The following is a 19,970-nucleotide window of genomic DNA, read 5'->3' on the forward strand; positions in this document are numbered from 1 at the left end:
AGACTTCTTTTATGGTTGAAGCAAAGCAAGAAATATTGTTGTGTAAAAACAAATCCCAGTGATGCAAGAGAGGATAATTGCTATTAAGAAATGATCTGCCAGTGCAGAAATACTCAACATCTGGGAACAAAGCATTTTTTACTGAAGTCAGTCTGTTCGCAGAAAAGTTTGGACAATTATCTGTCTCTTCTCACCTCGCTCAGTAGGTGAAAACGACTAAAGTAAGTAGGTACAGGTTCACGTCCCAGTTTCCACAGAATGAGAAGAATAACTTCTTAGTGCTTTTTCAAATATTCAGCTTCCAGAGGGAAACATGTATGTTAGAGAGTTCTTTGAGTGAGAAGTATCTGGTCTGTGTTGAACAGGAGGTTCAAGAATGCAGAATGGAATTTTTTCATTCTCTACTGCGCAATCATTTAGCTTCTGTGGACAAAGCTTGTATAATGCAAATTGTAATAGCCTTTCAAACTCTACTTCCAAATAGCTGATTGTTTCTGAATATGATATAAATGCTCTTTTGATTTTTAATTTTACACTAAATACCAGCTGTGTTGAAGATGCCATGTAAGGTAGTCTGGCTGTTCCAAAGCACAAGTAGAAGATTTTTCCATTTCTCAGGACCCCAATAATTCAAAAGGAATACCTTTGTTGAATACCTTTCCCTAGAAATATCTTCATATCCTGATAATGTGAGAGGGTTAGAGACTGTAGTTACCTCCAGTAGATTTATAATATCCATGTACTTATTTATATAAACTGTGACTTTATGTAATTTTACTTACTCATAAATATATTCCTGACTCCTCAAAGAGTTTAATTTTCAGCAGAGCTAATAGAATAAAATCATGTAAAAAAAAAATCCATTAGTGTGTTTATTTATTCTATCCAACTCACCTTGGCACTTACTTCCTGATACAGAGAAATGTGAACACGTGCAAATTAGCTCTTGCTATCCCTTGGTGTATTTACTTGGGAAGGAAAAATAAGGCATTTCCACATTTTTGTATATATCACAGTATGGAAAATATGTCTCATCCCCAGGGATCTCATTGATATGGCTTGAACCTATAGTCCAGTTAATCAAGGATATATTAGTACTCAGGACAGATCTGTGAGGAAAGATAGAACTGCTAGTAAAATCAGACTTGAAATGTTTAACTAAAATAATTCAAAGCTTTGTCCAGGGCCAACCAAAAAAGCATTGCATTATTATGGGAATGAACTCTCACTCATTGTCCTTTACTTGCTCTTGACCAGGGTACCTGACATTAAAGTTCTTTAGGCATTCTTAATGGCAAGTCTGAGAGTCAACAAAGAAAAATTCAAACAGTGTGTGCAGGAAGAGCCCTGAGGATGAAAATTTGTGGCAGTTGTCATTGTTAGTTTGTGGTTCACATATGGAGAATCCTTCATCTCTAGACAAGGAACTTGAATTTTGATCTACATGTGATGGTAATCCACTAAAGAATATTGAATGGAAAGCCATAAGATAATTTTGAGAAACAGCATAATGGTTGTATGCAAGCTGAATTAAAGGACAGAAATTACAATGACACAAATAAAAGAGCCGATTACAGGATGCTTTGAAGAATAATTCTTTAGTCATTTTCCCTATCAAGAGTTTGAGAAATAGGAACCATAGAGCGAATAGGAACCATAAAATAGACAAAGTCTATACTTGACGATGATTTGGTCTTGTTTGCCAAAGAGTTACAGGGTAAAAACTGTAACTGTTTAGCTTACCATTCAGCTCACAAAAGTCCTTCATGTGGATCCAGGTATTCTGCTAAGTATTGTATATTGAAAAATGCATGAGTATTAAAAAAATGCATACTGAATGAGACAGTTTCTGACTCTAAGAATGTGTGGTCTCTGGGGTAGATGCTTTGTTAAGCAGATTATCCTGATATGTTGTCAGTGATGCTGTAGTTGAAGTCTGATGGGACTCATGAGAAGCCCTTTGGGAGCAAGCCAGATTAAGAGTTTACCCAGAGTGAGAGGAGGGTTTCATTGTGATTATTTAGAGGGAAAGGTAGAACTCACTGGTTTGGGATGTCAAAGGGTAGACAATACTGAAAGTACATGCGAGCTAGCAGAGGATGCACCAGTAGGGAGGGGATCCCCCACACAACCTACTGGGACAGGTCAGTTCTCCTGGCTGCCTCCTTTGCTGACTTGGAGCTGGTGTGTCAAGGACCTCTGCCCCCAAGAGTTTCTTCCATTCTGCACAAGGAGGTTGGAGTCCCCTCTGCTGAGCTCTCCAGTGAGGCATAGGGCATAGTAAGTTCCCCATAATCAGCAAGAGAGTGGGCTGTCTGGGCTTTTATGATAGAACTTTTACCAGGGATTATGGTTGATAGCAATCAGGAGTCTTAGTACAGATCCTTATCAGGGCCTCTGTAGTTTTTCTGTCAAATGCAGACAAGCTTGGCTACATAGATCACTTTTCAGTGATATAAATAGGTCCCTTCCTCCTTTTTTTTTTTTTTTAAACTTTTCTCTAACACGTTCAAAAACAAGTTTTGTATAAACACATTAATGACATTTCTTAATAACAACGTATTTACACTTTGACAAAGTTGGAAAAAATACTCCGTTCAAACAAATTCATTTTTTTTAGAAAGTGGAAGTAGGCATCCTTTGAAAATGCTTAAATTAACCACACTCTTAACCTTAATTTTCTTAGATTTCTCATCTGCGAATGAAAGACTCATTATCTTGCCATTGCAAGAGGCATTTTTTCTTTCTCACCCAAAGAAGCTTACATTAAACTGTGACTCAGCCTGGTTGAAATTTAAATGGGATCCCTCTAGTCTTATTTTCACAAGCTACCATTCAGCTAGGTATATTCTGTGTTTGTGAGTACAGTTCTTTTCTGATACCATGAAATCTGTGGTCTTTAATTTCCCTGGTGGCTCATTGTACTTTGTATCAATCACTGGAATTCCTTTATAGGCTTATTAAAACATTTTGACATTGCTGATTTTTTTAGCCAGTTTATTGTTTTTGCTGTATCTTGATCCAACTTTTTCGTTCCTGGCCTGTGTTGGCTTTTCCATCTTTAAATAAGAGCATCAAACAATTGAACCAAAGAATCTCATCCTATTCAAGCCTTATTATAATACAGTACAGATTTTTGAGTTAAGGAAAGCATAAGAATAACATCTAAATTTTTGAGCCCCTAGTGTTTACTTTTGTTAAGTTGGGTAGGCTGATGTTAGTTATCATTCTCAAACGGTAGGGTAAACATATGTCTTGGTTTAAATAGCGTAGTCTTGGTTTATGCTTGTATTCTTGGTATAATTATATATAATGTCCTCTTTTTCCTTTCAAAAGCGTCTCAGTTTGTATGGTAAATTGTATGGTCACCCTATTTATCAGGGAGAGCTATAAAGAAATTGTCCATTTATGCAACTCTGGAATTCAATTTATGGAAAGTAAATGTAATTAAAATATGCTGACAGCCACTGTCTCCGCTGTAGACTTCATGCATGCTGTATCTAAGTCTTTTTAAGGACAAATGGAGAAAAGCATATCCTTTGTTTACTGAAAGGTTTTTACTGCTATGATAGAAAAATGAAATTGCTTCTCCTTTTAGTATTATATATCCCTCAACCAGTCTTGTCATGATTCTATTAAGGCAAATTATGCGAAGTTAAGGTTCTCATTTATTTTTCTAAACAAAATAGACATGGTTTTTATTTAACCTGTTACAGTGGAAACCAGAGAACCTCATGTGGACTGTTGGAAGTGAAAGGAATCTTAAAAAATATGTTAATGAATCTGGTCTGTCCTTTACCTTTATGAATGAGCCACCTAAGTCACAGTGAGGTTAGTAACTTGTATGTGGTTCCCTGGCTTTTGAAAGACTATCATATTATTGTCAGATCTCTAATCTATTAATCCAGCGTTTCAGGGTTCCTTTTGCCATATAGGATTGCCTATGAAAGGCAACCCTATTCTCACAACACTCTTTATAAATAAAGTCCATGAAAATACCCTGACTTGAGTGTAGGAAATAAACAGAAACCAGTTAGAAGTTGATTTTTTACATTTTATGTATTACAGAATATGGCCTAATAGGCATGTGTTGGTGACTTGTGTGTATATGTACACAAATAGAATAAAATAGAATATTTAAAATATTGCATTATATTTTCTTGTATTATATTTAAACATTAAATATTTAAGTGAATATTCATAATATATTTGTAATATATACTATAGTAATTAAATATTAAATATTGTATTAGCCATGGGGCTAATAAGATTGTAACAACACTTCTTTAGAGTATAAACACTGATTCCTTGGTACATCACAACCAGTAGAAAACTTGTTAGCCTCTGAGACTGGTTTCCATTCTTCAGAGAATAGTAGGCATATTCAAAAATAAATGACTTGCCCTAGACCATGTATGCCCTCCCTGTTGGTACCCTCTGAAATTCATGGTTCATTCTCACTAATATCTCCCGTATATGTACGTTCAGTGTCTTTATGTCTAACTCCAGCCATAAACTGGCCTCTTCCCTAAGGATGGCAGTTCTTTGCAGTCATAGTGGTGCTGTTGTTTTGTTTTGTTTCTCCCACTACTTTTTCTAGAATGGGCTTTGGAAGTTAGAGGTAGGTGTCTCCACTGCTTTTTGCCGTTTTTAGATTTGTGCTGTCCAAAACTAGCCATTTGTCACTTGAGTTCTTAAAATGTAGCTGATTCAAATTGAGAAGTGCTATTAGTGTAAAGAACATTGATGATTTTGGAGACCAAGTGTGAAAAAAATGTTAAATATCTCTTTATTTTTACCAGCTTTATTGAAATAAACTGATATATAACTTTGTATAAATTTAAGGCATTCAACATGATGATATGATACACAAATATATTGCAAAATGATTACCATAGAGCTAGCAAACACCTCCATCACCTCACATAGTTACCTTTTGTTTTGTTTTGATATTTTGGGATGATGAGAACATTTAAGATTTACTGTCTTAACAGCTTTCAAGTGTTTAATACAGTATTAGTAACTTCGGTCACCATGCTGTACAGTAGATCCTAGGACTTACTCATCTGATAACTGGGGGTTTGTACCCTGTGACCAGCATTTTTCTTTTCCCCACCACCAGCCTCTGGCAACCATCATTCTACTCTGTGTTTCTGAAAGTTTGGCTTTTTTTAGATTACACATATGAAAGAGATTACATGGTATTTGTCTTTCTTTGCCTGACTTACTTCATTTAGCATAATGCTTTCATGGTCCATCTGTGTAGTTCTTACTGTAGGTTTTCCTTTCATCTTGTGTCTGAATAATTCTCCATTTCGTGTGTGTGTGTGTGTGTGAGATCTTCATTCATCTATTGAGAGATACTTAGTTGTTTCTTGATCTTGGCTGTTGTGAATAATGTTGCACTGAACATGGAACTGCAGATACCCCCTTCAAGATCCTGATTTCATTCCTTTTGGATATAGAACCAAAACTAGTTTACATTTCTCTGATGATTAGTGAGGTTTGGCATCTTTTCATATACCTGTTGGCCGTTTGTGCATCTTGTTTACAAAGTGCCTAGTAAGCTCCTCTGCCGTTTTTTTAATCAGGTTGATGGGGTTTTGCTTTTGAATTATATGAGTTCCTTATACATTTTGGATATTAATTTCTCAGACAGATGATTTGCAAATGTTTTCTTCTATAAGAAAAACTGCCTTTTCCTCTTGTTGATTGTTTATTTTGCTGTGTAGAAGCTGCTTAGTTTGATGCAGTCCAGTCCCACTTTTTAATATTTGCTTTTGTTCCCTGTGCTTTTAGTGTCATCTCTAAAAAAGGGTTGATAAGACCAATGTCAAAGGTCTTTTTCCCTATGTTTTCTTCTAGGGGTTTTATAGTTCCTTTGTTTGTTTTTTTAAAGTTTTTTTTTTTTTTTTTTTTTTTTGGACACACAGAGATTACAAGTAGGCAGAGAGGCAGGCAGAGAGAGAGAAAGGGAAGCAGGTTCCCCACTGAGCAGAGAGCCCAAAGCGGGGCTGGATCCCAGGACCCTGGGATCATGACCTGAGCCAAAGGCAGAGGCTTCAACCCACTGAGCCACCCAGGCGCTCCTATTCAAAAAAATACTTACTGGACCTGTGTTATGTGCCACTTCAGGTGTGATATAATGGTGGCTTCTACCCCCCGGTGATTTTGGTGGCTTGAGCCATGATTGTCATGATGTTGTGGGTATTGAGAAGTGGAGAAATTCTGGAGCATACTGATTTTGGAAATACATGGATCATGTCTTCCTCTGCTCAGAATGGCTCCCCACTTAATGCCAATAAAAGTCAGACTTTACAGTGGCTTAACAAGTCTCTACGAATCTAATACTTACATTTTACTCTATCTTCTACTAATTTCTCATTTAATTTTAGCAGATTGCTTCCTGATACTCTTTGAAAATGCCTGGGGCTCTGTCACTGCTTCAGGGCCTTAACATAATCTGCTGTCTGAAGAATCCTGCCCCAGGTATCCATAAATGTGGCCACCGCCCTCATCTCTTCCCGGTCTTTGTGCAACTTAGTCTGCTCTAGCTCCTGAAAGTGGAAGCACATTCCCTTTCCTCTCCTGCTCTGTTATTCTCCCGATTTTAGCACTTACCAGCATTTCCCCTCCCAACTAATAGGCTTATTTGTATGTCTATCAGTTGTGTCTTATCCTCCATTTGAATGTCAGTGCCATGAAGGCAGAGGTTTTTGTCTTCTTTACTGATATATCATTGTTTAGAATAGCACCTAACACAAGGTAAATGATCAATAAATATTACCAGAAGTAACATATGAAATAAGTTACTCTTTTCAAAAGCCACAGACTATTTGAACCTTTGCTAAGTAGGGAAGTGTTCTTTTGTAGGAATGAGATGGTGTTAACTCAGCCTAACAGATAGCTTCTTGCCTCTCTGGCTATTTATTCAAATTTTCCTGAGTTTTTATATGCTTAAGGGAAGCTCAGGAAATATTGTTGTCTACTCTGTTGCGAACTCTGGGGCTAGCCTCTGGGATACATGGGCCTCTTCTTGAAGGAGAGATACTAAAGTATATCAAAAGTTTTAACTAAGTGTGCCTGGGTGTATTGTAAAGAATAATTATGTTACTTAAATTGGGAATTTTGTCTGATGCAGACACAGACATCTGAAATTTAAGGCCTTGGTATACTGAGAGGTCCTAGAAAGGAAGGCATGGTGTGCCAGGCTGACAACTGCATGGGGGGAACACCCAGCAAGCAGGATCAAAGGTGGGGGGGTGGAGCTGGAAGCTAGCGCGAGGCCCCATGGGAAGTGCTTTACTGGGGGTCGGGGTGGGTAGACAACCAAAGGCTTGCTAGGACTTCATTGGTCTGTTTGAATGTCACTATGTCATAGTCTGGAGGGCAAGAAGGGGAAACTTGTGGCAGGGACCAGACTTATCACCTGTGAACCTATTTTCCTGGGCCAGGTGCTCACAGTCTGTCTGAAGATGTTGAAGCCTCGGGAAATACAAAGTTTTAAAAATACAAAATATACGGGGTGATATTAGAAATGAATGCACAAGGCTTTGGATCCACACAGAATAGTCACCCTGGCAGTCTACAAATGGTCTGTTTCGGATTAAACGCTGTCCCAGTGGCATTGTAGTCCTAAACACATAAATCTAGCCTTGTAAAGCCTATGTAAATGTGCAGGGGTGGTGTCTGTCTCTCGTCTCTCTCAGTGAATATCCAGATGTCCTACTTAGAGCTAGCGCCAGAGAGCTGCAGAAACCTCCCAGGCTGACCCTCCCGCTGCCCTACCTGCAGCCCCCATTGATCCTCTAATGTTTTTAATCAGTCTTGCTAAATACTTCCTGTAGGGAGAATGAGTCGTGATGAGAAGTAATCTTGGGGCTTCTCTATTCTGAAAAATTCAATCACTGATCTACAGATACTGCTTATTCATCATGATACCCCAGTGCAGAAGAGGGGGATTAAATTTCATTCTTAAAGGTTATGGGATCGCTCAAGGCTTAGAGTATAGTAATGAAAAATTGAGACCCTAAAAAAGGGATTCCAGAGTCTGCATAGTGAATAAACTCTCACTAGACCTTGCTTCTGATGTGAATTTAGGATTATGTGCATAAGAATATGCCATTTGCTTTTTACTAGAGCCTTAGCAATTTTGCTATATTTCATATCTAACTTTGAGTTTTTTTTTCTTCAGTTTAAAGCAAATTCTCTTCAGTTTTTCTGAGGTGGTATATAATTTCTGGACCTATTCCCCACTGGTCTGGAGTGGCCTTACTAATAAGTCCTCTTAGTTAAGATTAGAAGCCATTTCCCCCAAACAGAAGCAGTCTCCTCAGCAGGCCTAAGCCTAATTGCTTACAAGTTACCCTCTTGCTCTGAAGATTAACAGAGGTCCCTGTCTCTGTCTATGTATTCAGAGTAATACGTGCTTCCTAGGTTGCGTGCTCTTCTTGGACGCTGAGTCTAATGTTTTGAGTTCTTGAAAGATCTCCAAAACCAGTATTGTGTATGGGTCTTAATAAACTCTAGCTTTGACATGAAGTATCTTATCCAAAGTAAAAATTCCCATTCTCCCTACATTCTGATAGAGTCAGAAAACTCATTTCAGATGTCTTGGTTCTTCTGTATAATTTGCCTTTTGTCTTTTTATGGAAACCCATTCTGATTTACGTATTCCCACAATATAGCAATTAAGCTATTTCTTCCTTAAGTGATGTGTCATTTCTTGCAGTGTCTTCACTTACTCTTTCATGAAACACTTGTCTCTCTTCAATGTGTTAGGCACGATTAACAGTGGGACCAGAGAAACACAGTGGGACCATGAAGCCTTTGGCTTCATGGACTTCATACCACTTACTCTTCTAGGAAATGTACAGGTCATATGGGTGCTTGGTTAAGGTTATTCTTTTAAAACCTTGGCATCTTTATGGACAAAATCTTATTTAAGCTTTTTTTCATGAACTATTTTAAAAACCTAACAACCACATACTCCCTACTTTTAAGCAATTTCTTTTTTATTCCAGATGGAATGATTATTATTACAGTCCATTTTTATTATTTTTAAGGTTTTCTTGTGCTACTTCAAATGCTTCAGTCCTTCCTCTTCCATAATGACTATATCCACTTTGACTCTGTTGATACATTATGAGATTAGGATGAGTATAGAAGAAGGTGCGTAGGGTCATGGGAGGAGGCAGTGCCTTATGTTCTCTTCTCAAGCCCACTATGGGCTGCTTTATTCAGGAGAAGGTTCCTCCGCTCTCTTTTACTTCCCCACAACTCATCTTTACCCTTTGCCTTCTATAGAAGGAAAGCAGCAAAGTAATAATATATATTAAAATCCTGGAAATACTTTTTCAGCAACAGGGGAACATTTAAATAAATTATACTTTAGTTCTAGGAAATGCTATCTTGAAAGTGTTAAGTGGTGGAAAAATAACATATCAAACTATAGGTAATAATAACAAAAATGTTAAAAACATATAACTGTAATAATACCAAAAATAATATGGTGGTAGAATAAGAGCTAATGTTTTTATTATTTTTAAAATTTTTATTTAAATTCAATTTAGTTAACATATACTTTACTGTTAGTTTCAGGGGCAGAATTTAATGACTTATCAGTTGCATATAATACCTAGTACTCACCACATCCTCTGCCCTCCTTAATGCTCATCTCCCAGTTATCCCATCCCCGCACCCATCTCCCCTCTAGCAATCCTCATCTGTTTTAAAAAAGGGAAAATAACATAAAGCTGTATTGGCATAAAAATATCTGGAACCTTCAGTTTGTTCTCTATTGTTAAGAGTCTCTTATGGTTTGCTCCCCTCTCTGTTTTCATCTTAATTTATTTTTCCTTCACTTGCCCTATGTTCATCTGTTTTGTTTCTTAAATTCCACATATGAGTGAAATCATATGGTATCTTTCTCTGACTTACTTTACTTAGCCTTATACCCTCTAGTTCCATCCACATCATTGCAAATGGCAAGAGAGTAATAGCTAATAATTTTTAAAGAATCACTATGTCATGAACATGTTCTAAATGCTTTATACTGAACTCCTTTGAGTACCTCATTTAAATCCCACAACAAACTTATCAGTTGGCAAATATTATCCAATTTTTGCACATGAACATAAAAATGAAGACCTGAAAGTTTAGGCAATATTGCTAGGCTCAATAAAAAGATGGTATAGGTTCTCAAGATACTTGAATTCTAGTGGGGTGATGAACCTTTGTATTTATAAGAAGAGCCCATGGATATGCTATGGGGTGGATGGGAGAGGCACCAGCTGCGAAGTCAGGGAAGATTCCAAATGGAAGGAACACATAAACAGACTTGTAAAGGAAGAGTTGACTAGTTTTCCAGGTCAACAGGCGGATGGGAAAAACAAAATTTATACTTGAAAGAGAATGGTCTCGAATTGTGACTGCTTCTCACCAATTATGCAACTTTAAACAAGTAACTTCAATCCTTCATCTGAACAAAAGAAATTATATCTACCATTTCTCTGTGGCTTATCACAGAAAATATAGTATTGGAAGCTCTTTTTCATTGTTAGATGCTATTTAATTATTGAAAATACTTTAAATGTGTGACTTTCAGTTTTGCTTTGCCTTGCTTAGGTAGATGTAATTGTGACCTTGGGAGGTCTTGGTGGGCGTTTTGACCAGATTATGGCATCTGTGAGCACCCTGTTCCAAGCTACTTGCATCACTCCTGTGCCAATTATAATAATCCAAGAGGAATCTCTCATCTACCTGCTTCAACCAGTAAGTGAAGAGTAAATATAATGTCAGCACTTTGCTTCCACAGAACTTTTAACATTCAAGTAGACTTGCAGAAAACACGAGCCTACTGTGTGTCTTTGAAGTTGACACATGAGTGAAGTTGATCATGTTGGCCTACTTGTGTTTACCCTGTTCTACTGCCTCAGAGCATGGAACAGCAAACATGTACAGGAGAAGCCTCAAAGTTTTCATTTTATTATGCCCAGAAAAAAAAAATCTTGTAACTTTTAATTAAATTGACTAAGAATTAAATTTAACACTTTTGCATTTTGAGCAGCTGAATGTGAATGCCACTTGAGAAAAATCTCAACAGAGGAAACACAAAGCTTGGCAAATATTTCAAATGGAATTCTCATATATTTTCAGTGTTGTTATAATTGGAAACTGGATTTGATTTTGTTAAGCACTAAAAAGAAAATCTTTAGCTTTTACTCTTCATAGATTGCCTGCTTATTAATTTCACTGCCTCAGAATAAATTTCTAATGATCATGTCATTCACTTCCCATAATGAATATCGAGGAGATTTCTATCAACATAGTGCTTAGAACAGAATTCTTATTAAGTAAGTTTTATAAGGTTGATCAGTGAGTTCATCTAGAAAAATAATCATCTGGTAACATTTTTAGAAGATAGTGGACAGTTGTTCTTCTTTTTTGCCTCTCATTGTAATGTACTGCTTCCAGCATTGCTTCTACCCCATCTGCTATCTACCATCTGTAGCATGTCATTACCTAAAAATTGTTGTTTGGTTAATATAGTGGATATAATGCATGCTCCCTGTTGTTCAGCCAGCTTTGCATTTTTTTTTTCCTTGTTCTTTGCATTGCCTATCTTTCTGGAACACTTCCTATGAGATGTGAAAAGAGAGCTGAAGAATTCAGTTTTCAAACTCCATACTGTCCATTTATTTAGTCAACAAACAGTTTCGGAGTGCCTGCTGTTCATTGCTCTGCTAGGCAGTTGAGGGCTAAGAAAGCTAGTAATGTGATTTTTGCTCTCTAACACATGTCTGGTGAAGAAGTCATGTGTAAAAACATAAACATAAAGCACTGTTAAAAAATTGGTACATAAACGAGATGAAAGATTATATGATTTGGTCATAAGTGTAGTAAGGAAAGCCCACTCAGGCATTCACATTTTATTCACTCAGTTAATTCAACAGATATTTATCCTGCTATATGCCAGGCATTTACTTACCCAGGGATGTGGCAGCCAATTAAAGAGACAAAATGCCTGATTTTCATTCTCTTGAGGCTACATTGGAACAGGATCTTCTAGAATGAGTGGATGTTTGCTGTGGGAGATGGTGAGGAAGCCATGCAAGGCAGAAGGAGCCACGAAAGAAAGAGAGAGGCACAGGGCATGTCGTAGGATCTGCAGTATGGAAAATACTAGAAGATGCAACTAGAAACTACTTAGCTCATGAAGAGCCTTGAGTTCTGCACAGTAGAGTGTGGACGTTTTTGCTGTAGGGAATGGAAAGTCATTAAAATATTTCACTTAGTCGTATGACATGAGCAGATATGCTTCTTAGATTTCTCATTATGTGTTTGTTAAATACCTATTAATCTTCTAACAATTTCTGAAGCGTGAAACTTTCTACCATGATAAATCATTGAGCTTTTTATATCGAATTGATGGTATGATTGCTAAAGTAGTCACCTGTAACTTGGCTGTAGGTAGATATTCTAGTGAACAGATAACCAGTTAGTTGAAGCTGCAGTACAATAATTCTTAAAAAGTAAAAAATGGAAGATTAACTGGTAGAAAAAGCCACATCTGAAAAATGACTTTTGCCCTTAAGAATTGGTCAGTGCATTTGGTGTTCTGTACCATCGTGGTAATGTGGACCATGGTGGACTTCCTAAGATGCATTCAGCTTGGGATTCCGGGGATTTCCTCCAACGACAGGTTGCTGTCTGTTGTCTGTTGAAAACCCAGCCATTAGTTTTTCAAAGACTGTTTTGGCACTATTCTTCTGCCTTCCTTAGCAACTCCAATTAATTGTAGTTAAGATCCTGCAGTTGTACCATGTGTATCTGCAAACTTCTCTTTCATGTTGTCTGTGTTTTAACCTCCCTGGGCTGCATTCTGAAGGTCATCACGTGTGCTCCATGCCGCTCTTCTGCTTCAGCTGGGTCTGTTTGCTGCTAAAAGCATCCGCAGAGCTTTAAATTCCTGCCATGATTCTTCTTTCTTATATGCTCGTCCTGTACTCACTTTTTTAAGACCTTTTTTTAAAAAAAAAAAATTATTTACTTATTTGACAGAGATCACGAGTAGGCAGAGAGGCAGGCAGAGAGAGAGAGGAGGAAGCAGGCTCCCCGCTGAGCAGAGAGCCCGATGTGGGGCTCCATCCCAGGACCCTGAGACCATGACCTGAGCCGAAGGCAGAGGCTTAACCCACTGAGCCACCCAGGCGCCCCTCAAGACCTTTCTTTAAAACATAATTGTCATACTTTATGGTCTAGAATAATTCTAAAACCTGTGGTCTTTATAAATCCACTGTCTTTTGTATTCACTTTCACTTTTATATTTTGTAACCTCGATTCCTTTTGTGTGTGATGATTTTTGGCCACGACCTTATATTCCTGGGAGCTTCACTTGTGGGAATTATTTGAAGTGTGAGTTAAAAGTGAATCCAAGGAGAATTTAGAGCAGACTCCCAGCCCTGTTATTTGTAGGCATTAACAACTTAGGACAGCTGTGGAGACTTTCTGACAGCTGCAGAGTGCCGGGGCTCGGTCGGCAGTTTTCCTAGTGGTCCGGCGGGAGTGTTATTTGTACTCCTCTCCCACTGGAAGTCTCTGCTTTACATGGTGCAGTCTCCTTTTGTACTCCCACCCTGGACGGGCCTTTGGCCTCGTCTCCTGATGACCTTCCCTACTTTGATGACTGGAAACCAAAGCTCAAGTTCGTCTGCTTTGGTAAACACCAACTATTTCAAAGATGAACGTTAGATTTGGTTTTCTTTTTCAGTCCAACCTTAGTTTTTGGCTTCTGAGTACCCTTAAAAAAACAAACAAACAAACAAAAAAACAGATGTTTGATGCCTTTTAAAAGATTTCTTTAATTTTTTTCTAGCACTTTTTATTAAGCTAGTCAGGGTACTAATTTGTCATACTGCTTCGGTAAGTACGGTGTTACCCCGCCTACGTTACAGGAGTAATTAACCCGCAATCTCAGAGGCTTACCCGAGATTATCTGTGGAATATCTGAGTGCGTATCAGAGTGGAATATCTGGTCTGGTCTGGGCGGCATCCTCCATTTTGTATCTAAGTCAACTGAAAGAAATTGTGGCATCTGTGAAAAAGATAGCTAGAAAGTGGCACTGCATGTTTTTAAAGACCACGGCCAGCTCTGTCCTCTGTCACCTTTGGTGGAGGACACAGTGACACTCCCCAGGCCACTGCAAGGCAGTCTAGGAAAATAAGGCCGTGGCCCAGGGAGAGGAACTACTGTGTGAACACAGAACATTGTCTCTCTCAAACTGCCAGAAACTGAAGTTTGGGAAGAAAGTCTGGATCATGACCCTACATAATTTCTAGGAGAATACTTTTTTCCTCATTTATAAAATATATTAAACTTTAATTAATTGTTAAAACAGAATCCTCAGTTCTCCCAACAAAGTTTTGTATCATAGTCTACATTCTCCAAAACAATGCCTCCTGGAGTCTTTGTGTGATACTGTGCTTTTGTCTCATTGAAATAACTGGGGGTGGGGGGGCGCCTGGGTGGCTCAGTGGGTTAAAGCCTCTGCCTTCGGCTCAGGTCATGATCCCAGGGTCCTGGGATGAGCCCCACATCGGGCTCTCTGCTTGGCAGGGAGCCTGCTTCCCCCTCTCTCTCTGCCGGCCTCTCTGCCTACTTGTGATCTTTGTCTGTCAAATAAATACATAAAATCTTAAAAAAAAGAAAAAGAAAAAGAAAAGAAATAACTGGGAAATTACCTGTCCTAAGAAAATAATTATTATATAGTGTGGGACAAAAACTTCCTGCACAGTCATACCCTCTGTCATGTAGAGGAGTGACAGTATTTAGCATAGACCTCACCTGTGGGACTAACGGTGCCGGCTTTGCTCCTCTTTGGCACTAGTTCTAGAGAAATCTTCCCAGATTGTGGTCTTCCTCTCTCTCTCCCTCTCTCCCCACCATCCCCCAAAAAGTAAGTAAAATCTTAAGGGGGAAAAAAAAATCTCCCGAGAGACACATACAAGGTCCCAGCTTTTCAACTGCTTTTAGTAAGAGAACACTAAGACAATTATTGGTATAAATACAAAAGTCAAAATGAGTATGTTTGAGGATTTAGGATATGAACCAATCTTATATAGTGTGCCATATTTTTAAGCAGTTTTAATTATATACTTATGAACTGTGATTAACACCAAAAAGTAATTGAAAGCTATACTAAAATTAGTGCATAGAACCATTTTGCATTCTAGAAGTGGGACTCAGATCATTGAACTGAACTGACTTTGCCATGTGTGTTTTCATAGAACTATGTGTGATGTTATCCATGTGCTAGAGCATACATCTGTGTTAGGCAGTGTGTATGTTTTGGGGAGATATTCAAAAAGGGTGTCTACAGTTACTGTTCATAATTAATAGGACTGATCACAATCACAATCACAATGGACAGAAGAAGCCTCGTAACTTTAAATTGAAACCGTTTTCAAATATTGTGGAACTAGGGCCCAAGAAAATCAATCTGGTGTGCTTCAGTGCCGAATAAAGAATGGTTTGAAACTTTTAAAATGTATTTTTTAATTGAAAGTCAATAAATAGCTGTTCTCAGAAAGGAAGATAATTTTGGAACTTTTACAAGAAGCATCTGATTTTAACTTCATAGCAATTCTGTGAGGAAAGCAGGATAGTTATGTCAGTCACACAGCAAAGCGTTTTGACTCTATACTTTCCACTACACTACTTTCTTCTTTCTTGGGGTTAGTGGCCTAACATGCAAATATCAAACTCTTTTGTTTTTTTTAATTAACATATAAAGTGTTATTTGTCCCATGGGTACAGGTGTGTGAGTCATCAGGCTTACACAATTCACAGCACTCACCATAGCACGTACCCTCCCCAATGTCCATGACCCCACCACCCTATCCGTCCAACCAACCCCCAGCAACCCTCAGTTTGTTTCATGAGATTAAGAGTCTCTTATGGTTTGTCTCCCTCCCTGGTCCCATCTTTTTTCATTTTTTCCCTCCCTACCTGCTATGGTCTCCTACCCTGTCTCTCAAATTCCTCATATCAGAGAGATCATATGATAATTGTCTTTCTCTGATTGACTTATTTTGCTCAGCATAATACCGTCTAGTTCCATCCACGTCATTGCAAATGGCAAGATTTTGGGTTCTTTTTGATGGCCACATAGTATTCCATCATGTGTGTGTGTGTATAATACCACATCATCTTTATCCATTCATCTGTTGATGGGCATCTAGGCTCTTTCCATAGTTTGGCTATTGTGGACATTGCTGCTATAAACATTCGGATACACATGCCCCTTCAGATCACTACATTTGTATCTTTAGAGTAAATACCCAGTAGTGTGATTGCTGGGTTGTAGGGTAGCTCTATTTTCAATTTTTTGAGGAACTTGCCTACTGTTTTCCAGAGTGGCTGCACCAGCTTGCATTCCCACCAGCAGTGTAGGAGGATTCCCTTTTCTCCACATCCTCACCGACATCTGTTGTTTCCTGACTTACTAATTTTAGCCACTCTGACTGGTGTGAGGTATTATCTCACTGTGGTTTTGATTTGTGTTTCCCTGATGCCGAGTGATGGAGAACTCTTTAAGTGTCTGTTGGCCATCTGGATGTCATCTTTGCAGAAATGTCTGTTCATGTCTTCTGCTTATTTCTTGATTGGATTATTTGTTCTTTGGGTGTTGAATTTAGTAAGTTCTTTATAGATTTTGGATAGCAAATATCAAACTCTTTTTTTTTTTTTTTTTGCAAATATCAAACTCTTAAACAAGTTATAGTTCATAGGCTGGTATTTATCCATGAACAGTGTTTTACTGAGTGGGCAGTTTGTGTGTGTTTAGAGTTGTGTGTGTGTATGCATGTAATTATGCTCCACAATATTTTAAAATAAGATGAGTTTAGTGTACACTGTAAAGGTATATCCCACCTCATTGTTCACCTAAATTAAAAATGACTCTGAATTTCCCTCAAGTATAAAAAAATCTACATACCTCAAGAATTTTTATCATTTAAGGAAATTGAATGAGATTACCTTTGAGCTTTGCTAAAATACTTCAAAAGTGGTGAAAATCAGTGTGAATGTTAATTATTTTGAGTATTATTTTTGAGAACAGTGTTTTCTGGATTGGTTCTATAATTATAGATTTTCTGAAATTAAAGATAATAGCAGGAGGATGAGACAGGTTATGGGACCTGTTGGTAGGACTGATAAAAATGTCTTGGTGCTGTGCTTTGCTAAGGGATGTCGCCTGTGTCTATTAAGTGGCAATGATAGCCTTAGACCATGGGACTAAAATGTGCTTTTTTTGATCTTTTTTAAAGAGCCACCTAAACCCTCAAATTATCCTAGCATTTCTGTAATAATCTACATGTGAGTCTCTCTTGAGACTGTTATGTAAATAAGTAAGCGTCCTTCATTCATGAGAGTTCTGTCGATCGCCTGATCTGGTCACTGCCGGCTGACCTGTGCGTCCAGAAGCCACTCCCTTAGAGTTACAGAGGTTGTTCCAAACCTTAGTCTTTCATCTGTGTTCTCTCTTCAGTCCCCTATCTGTGACTTATTTTGGTTATTACAAATTGAATTTTAAAACAAGGGGACGATAGTGTAGTTCCGGGTCTATATACATATGGAAAAATGTTTGGAATTTTTTAGCCCATTTATTTTGAATATATAATGTCCTTTACATTATGTTTTGGCATATTTCACTTACTGTGGGTCAAACTGCCATTATGAGTGAAAGTAGTTAGCATTTACTTTAAAAATGGCAGATTGAACTTTCCTTCAAATAGAAAATTAAAAATAGAATGCATAATAGCTCCTCCCTTAAAAGTAAGCATTTCTCTTTTACTTTCCAAAATGTCTTCTTAATAAGACTTTATAACCTTTTATGAGCAGGAGGTTTTATGAAACCAGTGAGAGACATTTTCGACATGAAACACTACTGGTATCAATTACTAGTTAGGCTATATTCCTTATGAAGACATTTAGGTGCTCCCAGCCATGTTTATCATGCTAGCCATGCAGAGTGTGGATGGTTCCAGATTTCTCATACGTACTTTCTCATTTTCTGGTCCTGTGCTTCTCAGGAGTGCAGAAACATTAGCTTCTGTACACTGAGCATAAATTATCTTTTATCTGCAAGTTTTATGGCAGTTGGTAATACAAGTTAATAGGATTTATGACCAAGAAATGAGATGTCCAAGAGTTAATAAGGCATGCCTTTTACATTATCCTAAACCTTGTTCAGTGATTCCTAGTCAGGATTCCGGTATCTGATGCAGGGGAATGGGGTTACAGAGCAGACTTCCATCACTTTTTATCTCACCTGAGCAAACTTCTAAATATGTTGTAAATATTTCTTCCTCGTGATCTTAGTCGTTGTTTTTTCACTCACAAGGACAATTTCTTGCTGTTTAAATTTCTCACATTTTATAAATCAGACATTTGCCGTGCTGGTAATGAATACGATGGAAACATGTTCAGAGTCTGACAGAAGCTGGATGTCTCTGATGTAAATTTGTCACGCATGGTGGTTTCTGTTGTGAACTGAGGGTGTGGGTCTGACTACCCACATGTACACACATCCAGGACCACCTCCTCAGCGACGGCACCAGGGAAGAGATTCTTAGAATATCAGCTATATCGTAGGGGCACCTGGGTGGCTCAGTCTGGTGTCCAGCTCTTGATATTAGCTCAAGGGTTGATCTCAGGGTTGTGAGTTCAAGCCCCACCATGGGTTCCAGGTTGGGTGTGGAGCCTGCTTAAAAAAAGAAAACAAAACTATATAGTAGCATGGGACCATTAAGTATTAGTGTAAATTGTATAAAACCTTAAAGATCATTTTATGGATAAAGAATTGCAGGGACTTGAAGGTCAAGTGATTTGCCCAAGTCATACACAGTGTTTCTTTGAAAGAAAATGGGTGCTAACCATGAGGTAGATCTCAGGCAACAGTGGTCTGAAAAGGACCACCAGGCATCTCCTCTCCAAGGATGGGCTGTTCGCATTGAGTGACTTTCCTCTTCCATAACCACAAGTGCTAATACCCATTCCTTCCTCTGCCATTCACCCACCTAAACTTGCTTTTCTGGGAGAGTCCTGCCACTCAGTGACTGACCTCAGCCGTCTACCTTCACACTGTGTCGTCTGCATTACTCACTCTCTTACTTTGGCTTATCCGCTCTGATTTTCCAGGGCAGCAGCTTCTGCATGTGGAATGCATACAGACACACATCTTCCCGAAGCATCCTCCTCGTTTCACTTCAAACCTTGCCCAGCTTTCTAGGGAAAATGTTTCTGCGCCCGTTCTCTCCTTCTCTTCTTCTGTGTGCTTTTCCCCTTCCTCCTCTACAGGGCGTTTTAAAATTATAAACCAAAACCTATCTTGTTTAGAACATTGTGTTAGTCTTATTATGTTATTATGAAAACATGACATTTTAATGAGCAATAAGACAACAAAATCCTAGAGCTATACAATTCTCATTTTTCTAAGTGCTCTAATGTCCTCTTTAGAGTGCCATAGAAATATTTCCTTTATGGTTTTATCCATGTTTAATTAAACTAATTTTATGTAACTAAGAAGTTAAGGCACACATTCACAGAGTTTATTTTATAGGTATTGCGTTCTCTTTTGTTGATTTAAAGCATAGAATATTTCATCAACAAACATTCTTCAAACACCTGTTATGTAGTAGATACTGTGGTAGGCACTGAGAATGTGGAAATAAAGCAAACAGCTTCTGTTCTACTGCTCATAGTTCAGTGGAAAAGCCAGAAGAATAAGCCACAAAATTCAGAAATTTGTTTTAAGAGTACAGTGAGTGCAGGGCGCCGGGGTGGCTCAGTTGGTTAAGTTTCTGTCTTTTGATCTCAGCTCAGGTCTTGATCTTAGGGTCGAAAGTTCAAGCCCTGTGTTAGGCTCCATGCAGGGCTTGGAGCTTCCTTAAACACACACACACACACA

General features: G+C 38.2%; 1 protein-coding gene across 1 annotated transcript in view; it reads left to right on the forward strand.

The window, feature by feature from the left end:
• The window catches only part of LOC111152088 (thiamin pyrophosphokinase 1), a 348,477-nt gene that overhangs the window by 208,815 nt on the left and 119,692 nt on the right, over nt 1–19,970 (forward strand). The window contains exon 7 of the mRNA XM_022510396.1: nt 10,627–10,773. Coding sequence (XP_022366104.1) covers nt 10,627–10,773 — 147 coding nt within the window. The remainder of the gene's footprint in view (nt 1–10,626; nt 10,774–19,970) is intronic.

Source organism: Enhydra lutris, unplaced genomic scaffold (assembly GCF_002288905.1).
Source record: "Enhydra lutris kenyoni isolate GAN:26980312 unplaced genomic scaffold, ASM228890v2 scaffoldscaffold27, whole genome shotgun sequence".
NCBI classification, from domain to species: domain Eukaryota; kingdom Metazoa; phylum Chordata; class Mammalia; order Carnivora; family Mustelidae; genus Enhydra; species Enhydra lutris.